The sequence below is a fragment of the Rhinolophus sinicus genome, chromosome 17, assembly GCF_057876585.1.
Source record: "Rhinolophus sinicus isolate RSI-liver-muscle chromosome 17, RSI-T2T, whole genome shotgun sequence".
Taxonomy (NCBI): Eukaryota; Metazoa; Chordata; class Mammalia; order Chiroptera; family Rhinolophidae; genus Rhinolophus; species Rhinolophus sinicus.
Genome location: NC_142517.1, coordinates 196,558,336 through 196,581,246, shown reverse-complemented (window position 1 = coordinate 196,581,246; position 22,911 = coordinate 196,558,336). Strand labels below are relative to the sequence as shown.

Genomic DNA, 22,911 nt, shown 5'->3' with positions numbered 1-22,911 from the left:
CTTGGTAGGGGCACTTTGGGGAGTAGCATTGAGCTAGAGGCTGGTCCCCAGCAATGCCCTTCCATCCCTCCCAAATAGGGGGACAAGGCCAAGCTCTTCCATTCTTGGCCCCTGATTTCCTTCTTATGAGTTCTTGTCCAGGAGCATCTTGCTTCTGCTTTGAAAATAGACTTCTTAGGCCCCTCTCCCCCATCAGTGCATCAGGAGTTCTTAACTCCACGCTGGAGTTCCGACTAGAATAAGATGTTTTCTGCTATAGTAAGAACCCTGCCCTAATAAAGGCATCTGAGCAAGTCTGACCTCCAGGAAGGGACTGCTGCCCTTTAGGGTAGGGATGATTCTTTTGCCCTGATTGCGCTGGGAGCCCGAGCTCTGCACCCCCTCCTTCCATTCCCTGCTGCCCCCCACCCCAACCTTGTTGCTGACTTTTCTAAGGAGAAGTTCTCACTGACTCTCCAGGGCAGGAACTGGTGTTGCAAAATTCTTGCTCCATGTGCTGGTAATGAGATGCAACTCTGGGCGGCCCTGACCCCAACAGGCGGTCTCCAGGCTCCGGTCAGAGCCACAGGGTTGCTCAACTTCTGTAGACACTCTGGTCATCTGTGTGAGGCCCGGGGACGATGTGTATGCCTGTCTTGGGCCGTAGGCTGCCCTGGAGCCCAGGTAGGCTAATTGCCTTGTCATAGAGAGGGGCCCACACTCCTTCAGAAACAGTATTCTGAGAAACACCACAGCTGAGTGCCCAGTCAGTAACATGTAATTTGCAAAAGACTTCTTGGGCCATCAGAAGATATAATCTTGTACCATGGAGCTCCGTGAGTCCATATCAACTGTCTTGATTAAAGTCTAGCTGAGTCAGCACTACACAGAGAGTCACTTAGGCTCCGCCCCTCCCTCCAGGTGTTCACCACCTGGGACGATCAATTCACCACAGTGGTTGGAAGGGAAGGACGAAGAGGCCCAAGTCCCATGTCCGTGCCTCCTCTCCTGCCCACCAAACCCCGATGTGCTGGGGAGCAACTGGGGCTCCCACACGCTGCTGGCAGGAAGGTACAATGTATAGCCTCTGTGGGAAATAACTCGGCAGTTTCTTAAACACACACCTGCCACATGACCTGGCTATTTCATTGTAGGTATTAACCGAAGAGAAATACAGGAATATGTCTACACAAGGATTTGTACACGGATGGTTATAGCAAACTTAGTTGTAATAGCCTCAAATTAGAAACAACCCAAATGTCTGGCAACAGGTGATTGTGGGAACAAATTGTGGTATATCCATGCAGTGGAATATTACTCAACAGTGAAAAGGAACTATGGATATATACAACAACATGGATGAATCTCAAAATATTAATAAATATGCTGAATGAAAGCAGGCAGACAATAAAGAGTACAGATGGTATGATTCCATTTATATAACACTCTAGAAAATGCAAACCTGTCTCTAATGACAGAAAGCAAGCAAGTCATTGCCTGGGGATGAGGACAGGGGAGGGGGGAACAGGGGAGGGGGAGGGAGAGATTACAAAGGGCACGAGGAAACTCTGGGGCTAATGGATGTGTTTGTTCATTATTTGGAATATGGTGATAGTTTCATGGATGTAAATTAAAGTCAAAACTCATCACATTGTACAATTTATGTGAATTGTATTATATGTTAATAGTACCTTAAGAAAGCTGTTGAAAAACAACAAAAACTGACCCTGAAACAGACTCTAGGCAGAAAGCACCGGAAGATGCTATCTGTGCAGTGTCTTGAAGTGGGGGCTGGGGGAGGAGGGAGTATGGAGGAGAAATGTCAGGACCACTGGACCTTATTTTTGGTCAAGGGCTTTCTGAGCCTGAAGGGACTTTAGAGTGGATGGCGCCCGACTCCCTCATGTTACAGAAAAAGACTGAGGAGCTGAGGGCTTTGCCAAAGTCGCTCAGCTCATCAGTTGTAGATGAAGGCTCACACCTGTCTCCTGACTGCCAGCCTAGGCCCTTCGACTCTCCGCACCACAGTCTGGCCATACAAGTGCTGTCCGCCTTAAGTCACCGAGTTCTAGAAGGTCGGCCTGGTCAGACCAGAGGTCTGGGAAGGGCCGAGGGAAGGGTGAGATGGGCTAGCCAGTCTTGGGTGGGTCTTGGTCAGATGCCCTGGGCTTCTCTTTTCTGGGCACAGAGTGGGCAGCAGCGCTCTCGCTTCTTATAATCCACAGAGCAGGCATGGCAGACCAAGCCTCCACAGAACCTGGGAGCAGAGGTTGAAAGAGTGGGGAGTGCACATGGGTGCGTACAGGACAGAGGGTCATGGGGTTCGAACCTCTGCTCCATCTGTCTGTTTCTCATCTCCCAGCAGAATGGCTCTGAGTCTGTGTCAGGAGGCCTCACTTTCCTAAAGGTTGTCCCGATGCCACAGCCCTCCAGGGTCCTTAAGTCCAAATGGCAGGTTCTCCTGATGGCCCACTTTCCTCTCTCCTCCTGCTTGTCCTGCCACCATGTTCCCAGAGGAAGATGAGGGGAGCATCTTCCTCTGTACAGGAAATCTCTTCCCAGATGAGAAGACCATGAATCAGTTTATTCTAAGAAGGGTTACACCATCCCATCGTCAGACACCATTCCTGTCTGATCACTCTTCACTGCTCTTATTCATGTCTCTGCTAAGCTCTGGGTAACATGAGTGGCCAGCTTTAAGTGGCCTTTCATAAATGCCCAGTTTCTGTGTCCCTCCCTTTCCTGGAGTGAGCAGAGGGCTATGGGCTGGTGGAAACTGGGTTGTCCCAGAGGAAGGATTCTGTGTCATACCAATTACCTGCATGGGTAACGCCGAGACAGCCGGCCAAAGAGCTTGCTACAGCTGACACAGCATCCAGGGGCCACGGAAGAGAGATGCTGGACCTTCTGCCACAGGTTATCCTTTTCTCTAATGGGAGCATGGAGGTGGAAACACACACACACACACACACACACACACACACACACACACACACAGAGAGAAGGGGAGGAGGGGAGAGAGAGAGAGAGAGAGAGAGAGAGAGAGAGAGAGAGAGAGAGAGAGAGAGAGAGAGAAAGAGACAGTGAGAGAGACACACACATAAGAGAGATCAGTGAGTGTCCAGTCTTTCTGAGAAGATGGATGGTGACACCCAGGTCCCACTTGCCCAAAATAATCTTGATCTACTATTTAAGAACAGGCTCATCTCTTACCTACTCTAAGGAGTGCTCCCTGATGGGAGAGGCCCCCTGGGTTTTCATGCTCCAGACGCCTATTACAATGCTTATTATCTCTCATTTGCCACTCAGTACAAACTGCCTTGGAGTTATGTGTGTTTATGCCCCTACACAACTATCTTCACTGTGTTTTTTTAAAGGATGTTTAGGGAGGTGGGTTGTTTTAAATTTTTATCGAAATGATACATACCCATGATTTAAAAACCGAACAGTATAGAAGGACCTATATCAGAAGGCAATAGACACCCTTCCCACTCCTTCCCATTCTCAGTGGCAAATCACTTCTTACATGTTTTCGCTTTTTCTCCTGAGAGTACTTCTATATTTAAGTAACATGCTCTATATTTAAGTAACATGCTCATATTCTCTCCTTGATTTATCAATAGAGAACATCTTCTATGGCGCTCCTTGCCTTGATGTCAAAGGAGTTATGTCATTTATGACCATTTCCACGAGGTCTTTTTCCCTCCTCCTGATGTAGTTATATCCCTATTTTTGGTTCCTCTATTGGTAACTACTGGACTTTTACAGAATATACTCACACATTTATTTCTCATTCATTCTATTAACTATAGGTAGAGACTTATGTCTGCCATTCTGTAATATGATGACACCAGCATCCCTTCTCTTCACCTCTTCTCTTTCCCCTACCTTGTCATAGATTCCTGCAGCACCCAATAGGGTAGCCACTAGCCATATGTGGCTATTTCAATGTGTATGTAACTTAATTAAAGTTAAGTAAAGTGAAAACTTCCATCCCTCAGTTGCACCAGTCACATTTGAAGTACTCAATTGCTACATCTGACTAGTAGCTACCATATTGGACAGGACAAATATAGAACATTTCCATCTTCACAGAAAATTCTATTGGACTGTGTTATATACTTAGTGTTATTCAGGTGGTAGCACTGATGTTTGTTCATTAATTGTAATTGTTTTCTGTGCTTTGTCTTTAGGTTGAGTCTAACATTGAAAAAAATCAATGAATAGTATTTACATTATTAGACAATATATAAGCATATTGCTTCAAGCAGAACTGTGTTTCCCTTCTTGGAAATTTTTTTTTTTGGTAAGACTGTCTAGTTGCCTTCCTTTGTTCCTTGCATGACTTTAACATAGCCTACTTATCCCCCCACCCCAATTCTTCATCATATCAGGTGTTTTATTGATTCTCTTTCTCCCCAGAGATGTTTCTCCTGAGCCCTCAATACTTCTGTTACAGCCTGAACTCACTGCTTCCTGGCCTTGCCTCCCACTTGGCATCCTGGGAATTCCCACGTCTTCCTTGGGCTAGAGCTACTGTTTCCTGAATTCCACATCTTCTCCTTTTTTTGGCTTAACTTCCTTGTTTTTCTGGGACACATCCTTAATTAACTTCTTAAGAAAGGCCGTGTGGGAGGTAAATTTTCTGTAACCTGTCCGTCTGAAAAAATGTCTTTCCTCCATCACCTTCCCCACTTGCTTCATAGTTTGGCTGCCCATAGAATTCTAGGGCAAAACTCAGCTTTCCCCAGAACTTGAAAGTATTACATCATTGATTCTTAGCATTTGTTGGGTTCTACTTCTTTTGAAAGGACCATTTAGGATAGTTCCCTTGTCTTTGTTCTAGAAATTTCACAATGATGTATTCAGATGTGAGGTTTTTCCCCTTTTCACTTATTGTGCTTGTCATTCACTGAAATCTTTAAATCTGAAGAACTGTGTCCATCAGAGCTGGGAAAGTTTCTCATGTTTTTATCTGATAATCTTCTCCATTTTATTCTGTCCTTTTTTGGAATTCCTGTCAGTTCAAGAAGATACTGGGATTCCTGGATTGATTCTTTATATCTCTAATTATGCCTTCCATCTTGCTGTGCTTTTTATTCTACTTTCTGAGAGATTACTTCATCATACTTTACCAATCCTCGTTCATTTAACATTTTTTCAGCAATATTTTTAATTTCCAATAATGTTTATCTTTTGACGTTGCTTTTCACAACATCTTGTTTCATGGGAGATGGATCTTCCTTTTTTTTATATATCTTTGTCTCTCCCCTTCATGTTCTAGACTCTCCTCAAATGTGTGGGGATCCTTGGTGGCCATTTCATGTCTAAGAAAGAGGTGATAAAAGCTGCTGGAGCTCCAAGTAGTGCACAGGGTGTTTGACTTGTGGCTTCCCTTTAAGAGTGATAAGGCAGGGAGCTAGCTATCTGCCACACCAGACTCTCAAATGCTGGCACGCACTGCTCTTTTATTTGGAACATCTATGTATCTCTCCATGAGGACCTTTTAATTCTTTGCCTGGGAGATAAGCCCCTCACTGTGGGATGTTCTGCAGTTGGGGAGCAAGCAGAAAGCTGGGGGTGTACACTGCATTTTCTACTGACTTCATCAGTTGATTTTCGTGATTTCTGCTCCTCATCTCACATTTGCCATCTTTGCTCCTGGCATCTCTGAGCCCTGAAGTTCTAACTTGGGCTCAATCCAGTATCCACTTCTCTATCCATTTTCTGGCTTCTGGAAATTAGCGGATATCTCTCATCTGTGGTTGGCTCCTCCACCTTTCTCTCTGTTGTTTTATTCTTTTAAAATCATTTTAGTCACATCTCAGAATGGAGAATAAATGCTTTGTGGTCAGTCTACCAACTTGATGCAGAAATCAACCTCTGTGGCTATTTTTTTTCTTTCATTTTTTGCTTAGGGCCATATCTTCCGATATGCTTTGCAAGGGATATTATGTTATATAGTTTGGGACCTTGGAATGAATTTCTTTAGCTCTAAGAAAAACATTTGTCTCTCCTGATGAACTGGTATGTTTCCTTTGAATGGACAGTGAAATTTAGGCAACTTTCTGTGTTTCCCTTTTTGACCCTGCTGCCACGATGCTCAGAGCTTAGTTTTAACCCTAATCCTAACTCTTCAGGGTATATATTTTTTGTCTTCCATAAAATCTTCTATTTTTTTTTAATAATCATATATACATTATATATATTATCTCTCTGTCTCTCTGTCTCTCTGTCTGTCTGTCTGTCTCTCTCTATATATACACATATATATGTGTATAATTATTATATATATATATATATAATTGTTAGCTACCTTAAATTCTTTTGTAAGATATATAGCTAACTTTTTTATGTCTCCGTTCCTCCCAGTTAACAATTTCTTGGAGGAGATCATTCCTTAAATTTTTTGTGTGTTCTTGTCAGGTTGATCTCTCTCTTTTCTCATCTTTAATATCACTTGGATTTTGTGCAAGAGGATTTACTCTTAGATGATCCCACAGCAACCTTCCAATTATAATGGAACCTGAGTCCAGTGGTCTCTTACTTCTTGAATTGTGTAAAGGATAACACATATCTGTGAATTATGTTCCCACTAAACTGAAGAACAGAAACCAGGCTTCTCACATCTCCTCCACCCCTCAGTGAGCTTGGTGAGCTCAGCCTCTGGAACCTAGGACAGCTGACTCAAGACGGGCCCAGAGACCCCCTGGTCTGAGGAAGTCCAGTAGGCAGGCAAGTGTAGTTCTTGCGATTACCTCTTGGTTAACCTCCCGCTTCTCCCAGTTCCTTCTCAAGCATTAGCTCCTTTCCCTTCTCTTAAGCTTGGTAAGTGTGTATGTATGTGGGCGTGGGTTGGGTGGGGGCATGCCTTAGAGTCAGAGGGCTTTATGCAATTTATATGCTGTGTGTACTTGGTGGCCAAGTCAGCCTCTCTGACCCTCAGTTTCCTCGTTTGTCAAATGGGGATAATGGCAGGGGGTGGCTAAAAGAAGAAACAGAGTTAATATGTCTAAAAGGTCCTGAAACCTGTGTGCTAGTTGTTAGTGGAGCAGAATGTTCATTCCCCAGCCTCACATCCCACACCATCCCCCCTTCTGCACCTATTGTCCCCAACCTTACTGAATCAGCTCCAGCACCCTCCTCTTCATGGCATGGACCAGGTCCCGCTGCCCTCCAAGCTCCTTCTCATACATGGCGTCCCTCCTTTCAGTCTCCTGTTGCTTCTGCTCCAGCTCTGCCTGCAGCTGGGCCCTCTCTTCCTGACACCTGGGCACAGAAAGAAGAGAGGAAAAAAGGCTCAGCATTTGACTGAGCTAGGCTGGGTTTCTGCCTGACAAAGAGCCCTTGTGGGAGGCTGATGGTGCCCCCTGCAGCTGAAATACATACGTACACACACACACACACACACACACACACACAGACACACACACACACCACAAGCTACACATACACACACACACACAAACATACCGCACATGCCACACTACATACACATTCACAACGCAACACATACAACACACACACCACACTCTGCCCACACATACCACACTATACATACACACATGCCATACACCATATACACTCACAATACAGCACACACACCACACACACATTCAAAGCACATCGTACACACCACATGCCACACACACACTCACAAGACACCATACATACCACACAAACATCAGACACATGCCACACACACAACACAACATACACCACACACTACATATCACCCAACACATATACCACCTACCACATATACTGACGAAACACCACACACACCACACACAACACATACACTCTCAACACAACACGCAACACCCCCCACACACATACACACAACACCACACATAAAATAGCACTGTGTTGACCGACACCTATTGGCTGATCCCTCACTAACTGTTCGGAGAAATGAAAACAGGGCCTAGTCTTGTGTATTCCTTTAGAGGAGACGACCCAACATTTCCATTTGTTTTCTTTTAAAAAATATTTCCATTTTAAAATATAAATTTCTTGAAAGGCACGCTCACAGTCATGGCAGCTGTCTGGGGGAAGGTGGGTGTCTGGGAATCCAGGCTGGACAGGCTGTGCCCATGAAAACCACTGTGGTGCTTGGGGAAGGTGGGTAAATGGCGTAGGATATGGGCTAATTTTTTGGCTTTAAAATATTTTGAAAAATTATGTTACATTGTCTTTTCAATTACAAAACAGTAATAATAAGCATATGGCTTTCTTAAATGGCTGTTTCAGTTTTGGCCTTGGAATCTCCTCAGCTCCATTCTTGCCCCTTCTTTGGTCTTTAGTGGCTTCCTACAAGGCTCCAAGATGTCTACTGGACTGGAAGTGAAAAGGTCCCAGCCTCTTACACCTTTGCTCCGAAGGGAGGGTGTTGCGATGGTGATGCACGTCCCGTGACCTCTGGATGTGTGTGCACGTGCGTGCTCAGGATCCTGGGCTTGCGTGTGTTTAGGGGAAGGAAGAAGCTTGTGAGAGGCTTGACAATGAGAGGAATTATTAATTTTTAAAACGCTGCCATGTAGCATGCTGTAGGGAAGAAAACTGCGTGGGCCATGACATCAAACCAACAACAGATAGCCACTGGAATTCCCAAAAGGCCAGCCTTAAGAAAGAGTGTTTTTGTGCTGAGGCATTGGGTCAGGGCCATGTTTTGACTTCTAATGACCATTCTAGCCTTCAGCCTCCTCATTTCTCAGCTGCTGATTTCATTTTTCTGGGCCAGTTTACTTGCCCAGTGATCCCAAGGCCTCTGGTGTGGCCAGTACAGGCCTTAAGGTGAACACTATGCTTTGTGGTGGGAGGAAATATTTATTAAGCACCTACTGTGTGCAAGAAATGGAGCAATGCCTATGGCTCCTGGTGGAGCTTATAGCATGTTTGGGGCACTGGTCAAAACAATAAAATGTGGGTGGGGGGAGGAGGGTTCACACAGTGTGAGGGATATAAATGATAAATGTCTAAGTAGCACTTTGTCTTGTGCACCTGAAACTAATAAAAAAAAAAGAATTAAAAAAAACCCCACAATAAAATGTAGCGATAGACCAATAAAATAATTAAGCTCAGTATGTGACAGCGATAAATGAGGAGCTGAGACAGAGACTTGAGAGAGCACTCAGGAAGGCTTCTTAGACAAGGTGGCGTTGGAGCAGATCTAAAAGATGAGAAGTCAGCCATGTACAGCCAGAGAAGGGCACCTGCCAAGGTCTGCAAGTTGGAAAGAACTTGGCTTATTCGAGGAACTGAAAGAAAGCTAGTGAAGTTAGAATACCATGAGTGGCAGGGGTGGGAGAGGCCGGAGAGGAGGCGGGAGGTAGACAGGGCCTGATCAGTGGCCCCCGGAGAAGTAGACTTGAATCTCAGTGCAAGTAAGGGGAAGCCAATGAGGTATTTCAAGTAGGGGGTGACAGACACTCTTCGTGTAGGAGGGGACAAGGAAGGAATTAAAGTCTATTGAGCACCTACTATGTGACAGGCACTTAGCTTAGTGCTTTAATAGTCTCGTTTCATTTAATTTTCACAAATTTATGGGGACAGGAACTATAATGATTTTATAGGAAAGAAAATGGAGCTTCAGGGAGGGAATAACTCTTGCCCAGGGTCACACCGTTTGACACGTGGAGGGAGCAGAGACCCGGATGCAGGTTTGTACAGCTGTAATCTCTTTTTGCCTCCCCACACTTGCATCCATACTGGGTCCTGACCACCAGTGGTTTGTGGCACCAGTGCTGAGAGGGCAGTAGGTGGGAGCAAGGAATGGAGCCTCACAGCACCCGGCGTGCCTCAAAGGAGCTCAGTGCTGCCACCCAAGGAGGGAGGGGGTGGGGCTGACATCTCCCTAGTTCCCCATCTGAGGACCTCTTCCATCTGTACCTGTCCTAATCCCTTTTGTACTGACGTATTACCCAGAGGGCAGAGGAAACCCACCTGCATGGGAAGAAGGTCTCACAGAGCATCTGAGTTGGAAGGAGGAACTTTAGAGATCCAACCACCTCCTTTTGCAAATCAGGGCCCTCAGGTCAGAGAGGGAAGGCTGTTTTCCCAGAACCCCACAGCCAGAAAGCTGGCAAGTGGGTGTTGGCAGTCCCAAAGCTCAGTTCCAAGCGTATTTTCACAGCCGGGGCTGATCTGCTCTGGGCCCTGTGGAATGAATGGTCTGCTGTGTCCTACCTATGCATCCAGCCTGGGGCTCTGTACCCCTGCCCTCTCTCAGTCTGTTCTCCATAGCACAACCAGAGTAATCTTTTAAAACATGAGTCAGACCATGAGAGCTCCTGCTTAGACTGCTCTCCCTTTGCTGCAGCCACATGGCAGGCTGGTCCTCAAGAGCACTTCTCCTGGGCCTTTGCATCTGTCGGTTCTCTGTCTGGACCACTCTTCAAAGATATCTGCCTGGTTGGGGTTTCTGCTCAAATGTCACCTCCTCAGAGAGGGCTTCCCTGATTCTAAATCTAGAAGACTCTCCTGTGTCACTCTCTCTCCCCTTTCCTGGATTGATTTTTCTCCAGGGCTTATGACTACCTGATACCAATATTTCCATTTGTTGATCTATTGTCTATCTTCCAGATCTGTGAAAGCAGACATTGCCTGTTCCGTGCACTGCTGTCCATCCCCCCTCTCCCCTGGCCCCCCATGGCATAGTAGAGGCACAACAAATATTGTTGACTGACTAAATGGGCCCCGCGGCACTTCTGTTTGCTGGTGGTGAGGTACCTGTCACCAGTTGGATGCCCATGACCCCTTTACGCAAGAGCCAGGTCCTAAGTTCCCTGACGCTGGGAGTATACTCTCCCAGCCTTAAGAGCTTGTTACTCACCATCAGCATTTCAGTGACTCCCCAGTAGGCCCCCCAGCCCATGCCTCTCTCCTGAACTCCACACTCAACTGCCTGCCCAGTGGCTCCTCTTGAGTGTCTAACAGGTGTCTCAAACTTAACATGCTCAAAACTCAACTCCTGAGCATTTCCCACAAACCTGCTCTGCCACAGCAGAGGGTTAGTGGTGACTCAAGCTTTCCAGGCCAGAAAACTCGGGGTCGTTCTTGACTTCTGTCTTTCTCTCAGACCCCTTGTCCAATTTCTCAGGAAGCCCGAACTCACAGTTGGTCCAGAGGGATCAGCCTCTCTGCACGTCCATGGCCTCCAGTGCGGTCTGAGGGACCGTCCCCGTCCCCTGCGTGGTGGGGTGGCTACTTCATTGGTCTCCCTGCTTCCACCTTTGCTTCCCCACAGACTAGTTTTACAGAGCAGCGGGCGTGAGCCCTTGAAAACACAGGTCAGTCCAGGATAGGCACATCTAGAGACAGAAAGCAGACTAGGGGCTTCCTACGCTGGGGAAGTTGGGAGGAATTGGGCAGTAACTGCTAACAGGTACAGGGTTTTTCTTTGGGGTGATGCAATGTTCTAGAATTGATTGTGGTGATCGATGTACAACTTTGTGAATCCACTAAAAACCATTGAAATGTTTAAAAAAGCAAACATTTTTAACGTTAAAACAAACAGTCACGTCATGTCCCTTTTCTCTGCTCAGAACTCTCAATGGTTCTCATCTCACTCTGACTTAAAGCCAAGGTCCTTTTGATGACCTACTAGGGTCTCTGGGACCTGGTTCCCTTTACCCTCTTGACAAATGTTTTCTACATCCTCTCCTTCCTTCACTCCACTGGGGACATAATGGCCTCCCGGATGTTCCTAGAACCTGCCATGCCCATTCCTACTCACCTCAGGGCTTTCTCTTGCTGTTCCCTCCCCCGGAGCATTCTTCTACCACATCTCCAAATGGCTCGTGCCTCGCTTCCTCCAGGTCTTTACTCAAACATCACCTTTTCAGGGTCTTCCCTGACCATGCAACCTTATATGATATCACGCCCTGACACTTCTTGTTCTCTTTCCCTGCTTTACTTTTTCTGCTTAGAACTTATCACAATCTGACATTCTATGTATTTTACTTGCTTATCACATTATTGACTGTCTCCCCTACTAGAATGTACTCTCCACAAGGGTGGGAGTTTTGTGTTTTGCTCAGGAGATGATTTCTGGCACATAGAACAGCCCTAGCACAGAGTGGGCTCTCTGAGTATTTGTGGAATGAATGAATGATGGACAGGATGACAGGTGGCAGGATGGCAATCTGTGAGACGGGGATCTCCAGCTGCAGGGAGTAGGCTGGGACTGGGTATCTCCCTGGAGCCTCCCAGCTGCTCCCTCCAGGCTGTCTTGATCCCTAGAGAAAGCCCTTGGGGGTGGGGGCGAGGTCCCTGCACTCACTTAGGGCCTGAATCATGGGAATCTTTGCTGACCACACTGCTGGGGTCAGCTGAGTGTCCAGGGGGAGGAGACCCGGGGGCTTTTAAAGGTTGGTTTCTGGACCCCTGGCCTCTCTCAGTCTGTTAAGCAGACAGTCAGTAGACTGTCCTATGATTCAGTCTGAATCACAGCTAACCAGGCTTTGTTGGGGGTTGGCCTGGTGCCCTCCGGGCCCCGGGGCAGGGGTCAGCCATGTAGGAGAGACAGAGGCAGACGGGCAGACTGAGTTGCACAGACACCAAGGGGCAGAGACACAATGAGACTGAATCAAACCAAAGAACATCTTGGCATGGTGGAGATATATTAAAAATAAATTATGAAAGAGAAACTGAGGCACTGAGAGACTGGGGAGGAAACGTAGACAAAACAGTGTGCTCTTGAGGTTAAAGTGATGATGGGAAGATGAATATGCTGATGGGGAGAGATGCTGGTGAGAGATGCTGAGGGGGAGAGAGAAAGAGACTGAGATACAGACACTCAAAATATTGCCTGAGGGGTAATGTTTCGTCCCACTGGTTTCAGAGTAAGCTGCGAGGGTTTGGATCTCAGCTCTTCTACTCAGATGTTGGGTGAATTGTGTAGCATCTTTGAGCCTTAGTTTGCTCATCTATAAAATAGGGGTTCTTGGAGAACCTATCTAAGGAAGCACCTAGAACAGTGCCAGGGATGTTGTAAGTGCTCAGTAAATGATAACTATGATGATGATTATCAAGAGAGTGAAAGAGGTTGTGCAACCAGGAACAGGAAAATGAGAGACAGACAGAGGAGCAGACGGAAACTGAAAGAGTTAGCAGGGCAGGAGTGTGGTGGGGCAGGGAGAGTGGACTGCAAACAGAGCGGAGCAGCTCAGAAGAGGCAGCAGGAAGGGGCAGAGATGAGTGTGGGAGGGAAGGGAAGGACAGAAGGCACAGATCTCTCCTGGGGGTTACTGGAGAGGCCAATGAAGGAGGGGGCTGGCAAGGGGGAGGGAAGGGATGGGAGGGGAAGGTGGGAGCCCTTGAGGGCAGGAACAATGCCCGACATGCCTCAGCATCCTCAAGGGGTGCCCTGCTCAGGGCCTGGTGTACAGGAGGTGCTCAGAAGACGCTTGCCGACCTTGAATGCCAGCAGGAGTCAGGGAGCGCTTCCGGCCCCTCCAGCCACCCTGCTCTCAGGCCCCTGTGTGCTCATGGTTGCCAAGGTTACCTGCGGAGCTGCTCCTGCAGTGCCTTCAACTCCCCCTCCTGCTCCTGTAGCAGCTGCCCCTGGCGCTGGGCCTGCTCCTTGGTCTTCTGGAGCTTATGTCTGAGGCTCTGGGGGAGGAAAGGGGAGAAGGAAGGGAAAGGAAAGCTGAAGAAGGAGGGCAGAGACCCCAGTCCAGGGACTGACCTGGCAAACATTCCCATGAGACTTCAGGCCAGGACCAGGGACAGTGCTGGGATAGGTGATGCCTGGCTCTGCCCCTGCATGAGCCTGGATCCACCATTTCTTCTTTTATTGAAGGATAGAAGTTACAAAGCTCAAGGACATGAAGACTCTGGCTAGGGAGGAGGCTGAAGAAGGCTTGAAAACAATCCTGGGTGACCTCCAGGAGAAGCATCTACAACAGAACAACTAGGTGGGGTCTGCAACAGCAGCACTCAGATATTGGGGAGAAACCTGCTAATAACAAGGGCTATGGAAACTGAGAACGAGTAACTTCCCCGAAGAACTATTGGGAAGGGAACTCAAACTCAAGTGCATACAAGGGCTCGGCAGGTAGTATTGATGAATAACGTGGGCCTGGTGTGAGGCAATAAGGAGAGGTGGGGACTGTGGTTCACTGAGGAATGCAGAGCTTTCAAAAGATATCCCCAAATAATAATCCTGTGCTGCCTAATAAATATTCATCTGTGAGTTGGAATGGTCCCCAGGATACCATGAAGATGCCTGTCTGTGGGCCAGTTGAGAGAGGGGAGAACAGAGAGGTACAGAACTCAACTGCTCTCACCTTGACCGTATCCTGCAGGGCCACCTCTGCTTCCTCCTCCCTCCTGGTCACACCAGTCATTCCTGTTTGCTCTTGTGGCTTCTCTGTGATGGAACCTTCCTTTGTTCCCAGGCCCTGAAGGACCTGGGGCTCCCCTGGAATGCTAGGCACTTTCCTCTCCCACCTGCTGCCTGACATTGCATCCTCTATTGTCTCTGTACCTGTCTGTTCTCTGTACCTGCCTGTCTCTCTAGGGCTGGAGACCCACAGCCTCTGGACCTGACCCCACTCTGCTTCCGCTTCGTGACTCCCCTTTGTTTTTCTCTGACCCTCTGCACTCAGCAGAAACCCTCTGCCCTCACCCTCTGTCCCGACCACCTTCCTCTGAGCACACCTGGCTCCCTCCCCCGGCCCCTCGACGCTGGCTGTTGAGTTCTCCAGGCTGATCCCCATCCTTGGGGCGCCCATCTCCTTGTCTTGTTGCGGCTCTTCCCCCTCCGGTTGCCACACGCTCTGGGGGGTCCTGAGGCTCCTGGGATCTTCTCGCTTCTTTTCCAAAAAGGGAGGAAGATGCCTGTGTTGCCATGACCTGCGGAGTCCAGCCAATCCCTCCTCCCCTGGTGCGTCTCGCAGGCCGGTGTGCGGCTCCTCCGGTTGGACTCCTTTGGGGTACGCATCTACTGTTGAGATCTGCAGAGAAGTCCCCAAGCCCATCACCATCCCTCTCTGTACCAATTCACCGACCTGGTGCATGGGAGAGGCCACAGGCCTAATGCGACACGGGCTTGCTAAATATATGGATTCCTGGGTCCTCCCGCTGGAAGTACTGATTCAGCAGATCTGGGGTAAGGCCCAGGAATCTGAATGTTAACACCTCAAGTCATCTGATCCGAGGCCCCAACTTTGATCTGGTCGGGGAGCAGCAGTGCTTCTCAGTGCCCTCTCCTCCCTCACTTCTAGCCTCACTTTCTCACTCCTTCACTTCTCTCTTCTGCGTGGATCTGGTTTCCCCTCAGTTCTTCCCTTCCCCCTGAACTTGACTTCTTTGTGTTTTCTTGTCTGTAAAATGGGAATAATAATATCTGTCTTGTCAGGTTGTGGTAAAAGCTTTGATAGACTGACAGCCAGCTAAGGGTCACCTGTGCCAAGAAGCGTTCCTCTCTGCATGTCTGTGTCACTGCACTTTACATGCCATGTTGCAACGCGTTCCTTTAGGGTCTGTCTCCCTGAACAGACCTGGAACTCTTTTAGGTCAGAGACTGAGTCCTCATAGTATCTGTACTTGGTGCCTGGAAGCTGGTGGGGGTGCAAAGTGAGCGCGTGGGATAATGGTACTGCAAGCTCCTGCTTACTGAGCATGTGGCGGTACACATGGTCTGTCTCAATGCATCCTCACAGCCTCCCTGTGGGGCATGACAAGTAACATGCCCAAGGACAGTGGTTTTTAAGGGATGGAGCCGGGATTTGAACCAGGTGATCTCACTCTTCAATGGCTCCCTGAACTGAATTGAGTTTGCAAATTGTCCAGCAGAGGTTGTTTCCCTGGTCTGTTTCCTACAAGCTTTAGGTCACCCTCCCCATCACCTCCTGCTCCTCTGAGCCCCGCTGGCTCCTGCAGGTGGCGTCAGCTGTCCTTTTCTCTCCCTGATATCCCCACCACCTTAGGGGTATGAGCCTTCACTTCTGTGGCTACCCAGTCCCCAGGTCCACACACGGGCCTCTCACTCAGTCCATTTGGGTTAGGGCTTAGTTACTGCTCAACCTGGGGGGTCCCAGCAGAGATGGAGAAGAGACAACTCAGAGGGAAGGTGGGGCAGAAGCACCTCCTTTGGGGAATCTTTGGTCTTTCTGGGTCTTCTTCCTGGGGTCCGGCTGGGATTAGAGCAGTGGGACCTGAAAGTGAAAGGGTCATGGGGACCCCGGGCCTCTCTCCAGCAGTGGTCTTGGTCTTCAGACGCAGGATATCCCGTCTTTCCAACCACCTCTTCATCCTACCTCCTTTGCCACCTTCCCGCCCTCCCACGCTCACTCATTCATCCCCCCCCCATCCATCCATACATCCCTTCCATTCATCCATCCATTCCATCCCAACATCCCACCATCCATTAATCCTTCTAACCCTCAACCCCAGCCACCCAACCACTCTTTCGTGAATATGCATTCTATGCAGCATCATGGGATATCATGAGGTTACGCTGGGAAAACAGAAGGCTAAGGAGGTGAGAATCAGGGGCTCACAGAGCAAGAAAGGTGGGAGAAATGGATGGGGCTGGAGGCTGAGAGCTTGGGGCTGGCTTGGGATGGGTGGCGGCACTGACAGCAGGCACGAGAAGAGGCTTCTCTCCACGCTGCCCCCACTCACTCTGAGAACATGGGCCAGGCCCCATCCAGGTCTGGCCTCTGCAGGTCCAAGTCGAAGGCTACCCCATTGAGAGCATAGAGAGAGTCCAGGATGTCTTCCCGGAGTTCGGGGCACACCAGAGGGCTCCGTGGGCCATACCATTCCCTGTGTGAACAGATCAGCACCCTTGGCCTTTGGCCCTGCTGCTGTTGCCATTCCTGACTTCAGAGAATCCACCTCCACTGACACCATAATGGGACGGTTCCCCAGGCAAGGTTGTGGCCCTTGGAGAGCAGGAGGCCTACGCATCATGATGGCACCAAGACTGGGGTTCTAACTTCCCTTCTGCCCTTTCTTCCTTGACTTTCCATTCATGACTCTCATTTTAGTCATCCTTGATGTTAAACCATCCTTCTGGGGGTAAAGAGGGATCTTTCACGAAGAAGGGATAGTAGGCTCCGATGGTGTGAGTAGGAGCATGTCCCAGCAGCCTCACCTGGTGAGCTCTGGGTTCAGCAGGCAGAGCTGTAGGTACTCGGCCAGCTGTCCGTGGGCTAGGCAGAAGCGGATGAAGGCTCGGCCTTTTCCCAGAGGGGTCTTCAACTGCAGAGTGCACGGGGGCAAAGTTGGGGGGGGGGTTAGAACAGAGGGAACTCGGCCAGCCCAGAGAGAGAGATGACGGGAACCGCTGGTAGATGACAAAGGGTGTCATGGGATTGGGGCTATGGGAGGAAAGGGGGTGGCTGGAGGGGTGCTGAGGACAGGGCTACTGGGAGATGAGGACCTGGCAAGAGGGTCTATGGTAGGTGGAGCTGGGATGGGTGAGAAAGGGGCCTCGGGCAGGCCTGTGTCTCCCAGCCCCGAAGCCACCCCTGTCAAAGTCCTGGTGACAGGGCCCGATTGTGCTGAGACCAGCCTGGGTACCTTGCCCTGCGAGTGGACGAAGCGAGCTGGCTCTGTGTTCCCCCGCTGCCGCCGCAGGGCAGAGCAGAGGAAGTCCCAGTAGTCCTTCCGAGACCCCAGGAAGCTCTTCTGTTCTTTCTGTTCAAACTGGGAACAAGAAATGGGAAAGAAAGCATAGAAATGCTTCCGCCTAGTACCCACCCAGTGTTCCAGCATGCTGAGCGGGCATGTGGTGAAGGGGAAAGGGCTGGTACAGACAGACCTGGCTGCAGGGCCTCGCTCTGCCCTTGCTGGCTGTGTGACCAGGACCGGCTGCTTGGCCTCTCTGAGACTTCAGTGTTCTCATTCATTCCAGAAATACTTACTGAGAACTTATTTACTATGTGCCAGGCCCATTTCTAAGTCCTGGGGCTACAGCAATGAACACACTGACCTTATGGCTTACATCTGGGTAGGGCTGACAGGCAATGAACAAACTGAGTACGTAAAACATATACTACGTGAGATAGTGCTGACTGCTAAGGAGAAAAATAAACTAGAGAAAGGGAATAGAAAGTATGGTGTGTGCACACATGTGTGATGTGTGTGTGTAGTGTGTATATGCGGGGTATGTGTGATGTGTGCGTCTTAAACATTTAGATTAGGGTGGCTAGAGAAGGCCTCGCTGAGGAGGTACTATTCAAGTCTGGATGTGAAGGAAATGAGAAAGTCTACTATTCAAATATCTGGCGGATGAACATTCCAGGCAGAGAGGATAACAAGTGCAAAGCACCTGTATGGGCTTTCCTGATGTGCTTCCTGGAGGCCAGTGTGGCGGGGGGCAGCAGATGGAGGGCAGACTGGCAGGAGACTCACATATGCACACCACATACACATTCCACGCACACATAAACCTCACACCCACACACGGACACACACACAATCAGAGAAGTAGGAAGGATGTGTTTATGTATGTGGGGGGTGAGCAGGTCATCAAACACCTCAGGGGGTTAGAATGAGAATTAAATAGGGTGGGCATATAAAGGCTTAGCCTGGCACATAGTAAGTGCTCAGTAAAAGCTGATCGGGGCTCTCACCAGCAGCAAGGAGGGCCAGCTCTCGGACATCTGTGCCTCTGAAACATTACTCTTCCGAGCAGGGTGGCTGCCTCCAGCCCCCCCACCTCAGCCTTGCCTCCCCTCACCTCCCAGGCTACCATGGCAGCCTCCATGAGTGAGGTTAGAAGGCAGGGAGGACTTGCGGGTGGAGGGGCCTGAGGCAGTGCATGGGAGCAAAGGGAGGTCATGGCTTTTCCCTCAGTATCTGGGAAAGCCCTCCTGGCTATCTGGGCCTGGAGAGAGGGGAGGGGAGAGAGGGAAAGGGAGAGAGGGGACGGGAGAGGTGGGAAGGGGAGAGGCGGGCAGGGCCCCACTTGTAGCAGCAGTTCCAGGCAGCCACAGAGTCTGTGCAGCTCAGCGCTGGCATCTGTCACTGACTGCCCGTCCCTGTAGCCCTGGAGGATGGCAGAGACAGCAGCTGTGGGGAAGATGGTGGACATCAGACATCAGGGAGTGAGGGCTCTGAGGAAGAGGCTCCCAAGACCCCTCACTTCTCCCCCAGTTCAGTCCCAGAAAATCTCTGAGGGCACACTCACTTTTCAGGTCCCTGGTGACCTTGAGGGCAGCCCTCTCCTCTGCCATGAGTATTTGAAAATGATGTGATTTTTCGTGGCTCTGGAAGGTCAGCCTAGGAGAAGGAGCCTGTGGGTTCAGCTGCCCAATTCTTTCCTGATGTGAAGGAAGAGTCAGAGCCTAGAGAAAGAATGCAGTGTCTCTAGGGTCACAGTGAGCTAACTGGTGGGAAAAAAAGCCCAGCTCTTCATTGCAGGCCAGTGTGGGAAGATGATGCTGTGGCCCCCACTTATGGAGCCGTCCCTGGGTGCCTGGCATCTTTGTCTCATTCAGTCCCCACAACAACCTTAGGAGATTATTAACTCCCTTTTATACAAGGTGGAAAAGGGGCTCAGAGAGGGTAAGTCTCTTATCCAAAGTCACAAAGCACTAAGTTCTGAAACTAGAATTTGAACTCAGGTCTGTGTGCCTGTGCTCTTGGCCCTGACTTGGCGTGAGTGGCCCTGTCAGTGCTCATGCCATGTGGACACTGGGCTGAGGGAACATCACCCTCTTCCCCACGGGGAGCCTTGCCAGAGCAGTCATCAGCCTTGAGATACACATTCTCATCCTTTCCAGGCCTCAGCTGAGTGGAAAATGAGTGTCCTTTGGGGAGAGGGAGGCAGAAGCCAGGCAGGCCCTGGAGCTGGGACTGAGCGCAAATGCTGGTGTGTGTGGGGAACAGGGCACCTGGTTTGAATCCTGCCATTCTCTGCCAGTTGAATCTCAGCTTGCTCTCCCTGCAATGGGTCCTGGGGCTCAGAGGAATATTGTGATTCCCTGAGGGCCAGTGGGCTTATTCTGAGATCCTGGAGTGAAGACCGGGTTTGGGGTGAGAAACCTATGTGTCCTGCCTCCCAGGCTGTGGTTTTGGGAGTGGGTAGGAATGAAGAAGCCGTGGGGCACAGTAGAGGGGACAGGAGTGGGAAATGAGGGTAAGTAAGGGAGGGTGGGTGGGGTACGGCGTTCAGGGAACACTGAACTGGGACTCAAGGGGCCTGGGTCTCCATCCTGGTCCTGCAACTCACCGTGTGACCTTGGGCACATCATTCATCTTTCTGGGGCTTCAGTTTCCCCATCTGTAGATGAAGCGTTTAGACTTAGGGTCTCTGAAGTCCCTTCCAGCCCAGAATGTCTATGAAATCCATGAATACCTATATGCATCTCTGCCTGTCCCTCGTATCCATCCAAATTCTTTGGCCCCTTGCTCCTGGCATCACTTCCCTTCTCCAGCCTCCCCCAGACCCTGGAGTCTTCCTCTACTCACCTAGAAAGACCTGGCTGGTTGGGGCATGGAGAGCGGGCACGGCCGCCTGAGAGTCCACCACTTGTGACGATGAGCTCTGCACAGCCTTCCCAGAGTTTGCCGCCTGGAAGGTGACTCAGGCGGGCCCAGCCCAGCACCCTGCGGGGGAAGCCCTGCTCAGAGGGGAAGGAACAGAAGACTGCAGGGGAGGAGTGGCAGAGGGAAGGTCAAGGGCACCAGGGCAGAATGGGTGACATGGGGTAGATTCACTTGTTGGCCAAATAAGGCCTCACGGCTTCACGTGGGCAGGAAGCAGATAGCGGCAATCTCTGCTGTGAAGGTTTCCTTCCCTTCTCATCACAGCCACTTGCTCTTGTCTTTCTTCCTTATTGCCACCAGGTGGCACAAAGAGGCTGGGATGCTGCCCCATCTGATACTCGGCCAGTTTTTACTGTCTCTTGGTTAGTGTGTGATGAAGGTGGGGAGGGGAGGACACGGGTCCCCTCACGGGTCTCCCTCCCCCTGCCTACCTCAGGCTTCTGCGGGTAGACTACCCCATGAGGGCTGGTCACCAGTGCCATCCTCATCCCTGATGCTCACCCCGAAAAGGAGGGAAGTGACCGCTGCTGTATCCAGGAGCCCTGCAGGTGCGTTGCTCAGGTGGGCTGTGGCCCTTCCACCCTGGCTGTGCTCTGCCTCCTTGAGGCTGGAGACTTTCCATCACCTGCTTCTCATTTTTTCTAGGCTCGGGAGCCCCACGGGCTAGTCCCGGGGGCAGAGAACAGAGGAGCAGTTACCCCAAAGGACTACAGTTTTCACAAACTCTAGGAAGTGCCTGTGCAGAAGCCCTGGCACGCCGGGCTCTGCCCGCCCGCGCGACTCCCAGCCTGTCTCCCTCTCCCGGACTTGGTCTCCCCTGGTGCAGAGACTCCATCCCCCGTCTCTGTCCCCCGCGTCCCCGTCTCCCCGTCTCTCCCTCATTATCTCCCCGTATCTGCTTCCTGTCTCTTCCCTCGCTCCGTCGGTCTCTTTCTCGCTCTCCCAGACTCAGCCAGTCCGCCGCCCCGGTCCCCGGGACCCCACCGCCACCCCTCCCCGCGCCCCCCGCCCTCGGGTCTCCCGCTGTCACTGGCTGCGTCAGGGCGCCCTTGTCACCGCCCCTTGCCGGGCCCTCACTCCCCCTGCTTCCTGGCAGTGCCGCCAGAGAAGGCTCCGGGAGGGGACGGGCTGGGGGCATTGCCACCCCCCTCCAGACGTCCCAGGCGCCCTGGGCTGGGGGCGGGCCAGCTCCCGGGGCGCCCGCGTCCCCGCCCCTCGCCCCGGTCCCGGCCCGCCGGGCGCCCGGCCGGATGGGCTGCACGGTGAGCTTGGTGTGTTGCGAGGCGCTGGAACCCGGGCCCCCCTGCAGTCCCCAGCCCCCCGGGAGTCCCCCGTCCCCGGCGTGGGCCCAGGGCTGGGAACCCGGGGCTTCAGCCCGCGCCGAAAGCAAGCGGCTCCTGCTTCAGGTAGGGCGCTGAGGGAATGGGTGTGGGGAGAGGGTGGCAGGCAGAGCCCAGCTCACCTGAGACAGGTAAGGAGCCACTCCAGGAAAGTACCCGTCAGTGATTGGGAGGTGGGCAGCAAGGGCAGGCTGCCCCAGGGGGGCAGGTTGAACTAGGACCTGGTGAAGGCACAGAGTTAGGCTGAGAGGTCTCACCTGCCTCTCTTGTGCTGTTGGGAGGAGACTGATATAGGACCTGACCCTTAAATGGGCGAATAGTTCAGGTGAGGTTTAGGAGCCACCCAAGAGGGGCAGAACTGGGAGTGCTGGGAAAGGCAGTGAAAGTGTTAATTTCCCCTGAGCTGGTCCAAGAGTTTACTGTGTGCTCCTCCCAGAGCTGTGGCTGTTGTGTCCCTGACTAGGGCTCTGTAGCCGGGAGGGAGGGGGTCTTCTGAGGCGGGGGGACCCCACCAGAGCAAGGACTGACCTGAGAATGGTGGGGGCAGTTGGATCCTTGCTCCTGCATTCTCTGTTCTGGGTAAGTCTTGGAGCCTTGCAAGTGGGAAACTGACCCAGAGGGGTGGAGATAGGCCCATGCTGGGAGGCAGGTGTTTGTTCTGGGTGAGGTGTCTGTCCAGAAAGCACCAGGCCTGGTACAGATATGGGCACTGGATTTCTCCCAGGAGGAGGAACAGGAGATATTTGAGGTCACTCGGGGCTGCATAACCTTGTTCTAGGCTCCCAGCAGAATCCCAGCCTACTTACCTGGTTGGGGGCTATGAAAGCTGCAGCCTGCTAAGATTTGTTTGCTGTGTGGGGTATGGATTATACTGGTGTCTTGTATCTGTCCATCCGGGCACACAGTGTTAGGGAGCCTCAAAATGTACCTGTGGCCCCATCCCTGACGCTTTCTCCCTCTCCACTGGGGGCGCCAGTGAATCCAAGTGTGTGAGTGTGTGTGTGTATGTGTAAGTGTTTGTGTGAGTATGTGTGTATGTGAGTGTGTGTGTGTGTGAGTGTGTCTGTGAGAGTGTGTGTGTGTG

At 50.8% G+C, this 22,911-nt stretch overlaps 2 protein-coding genes across 20 annotated transcripts in view; one reads left to right on the top strand and one right to left on the bottom strand.

Annotated features, from left to right (window-relative positions):
• Nucleotides 1–1,005: 1,005 nt before the first annotated feature.
• RUFY4 (RUN and FYVE domain containing 4) lies at nt 1,006–22,470 on the bottom strand. Of its 4 annotated transcripts, XM_074313096.2 has the most exons (15): nt 22,356–22,470; nt 21,950–22,048; nt 20,410–20,547; nt 20,171–20,221; nt 19,127–19,283; nt 18,905–19,008; nt 17,515–17,640; nt 17,087–17,193; nt 16,612–16,755; nt 16,073–16,142; nt 14,271–14,939; nt 13,487–13,593; nt 7,102–7,248; nt 2,798–2,908; nt 1,006–2,236 (listed from the first exon to the last, which is right to left on the bottom strand). In XM_074313096.2, the coding sequence occupies exons 5-15, from the start codon at nt 19,170–19,172 to the stop codon at nt 2,134–2,136; spliced, it is 1,734 nt and encodes a 577-aa protein (XP_074169197.1). In that variant the 5' UTR covers nt 19,173–19,283; nt 20,171–20,221; nt 20,410–20,547; nt 21,950–22,048; nt 22,356–22,470; the 3' UTR covers nt 1,006–2,133. The 4 variants fall into 4 exon arrangements, with proteins under 4 accessions (XP_074169197.1, XP_074169214.1, XP_074169219.1 ...); XM_074313113.2 differs by lacking the exon at nt 20,171–20,221; XM_074313118.2 differs by lacking the exons at nt 21,950–22,048; nt 22,356–22,470 and adding an exon at nt 20,989–21,497.
• Nucleotides 21,623–22,911, top strand: part of TNS1 (tensin 1) — a 222,684-nt gene continuing 221,395 nt past the window's right edge. For 5 of the 16 annotated variants that reach the window (XM_074313037.2, XM_074313006.2, XM_074313023.2 and 2 more), the window contains exon 1: nt 21,624–21,893. In XM_074313037.2, coding sequence (XP_074169138.1) covers nt 21,738–21,893 — 156 coding nt within the window. In that variant the 5' untranslated portion in view covers nt 21,624–21,737. Of the gene's footprint in view, nt 21,894–22,911 lie in introns of all 16 variants that reach the window. The other 11 variants (XM_019717741.3, XM_074312991.2, XM_074312995.2 and 8 more) reach the window with 4 other exon arrangements.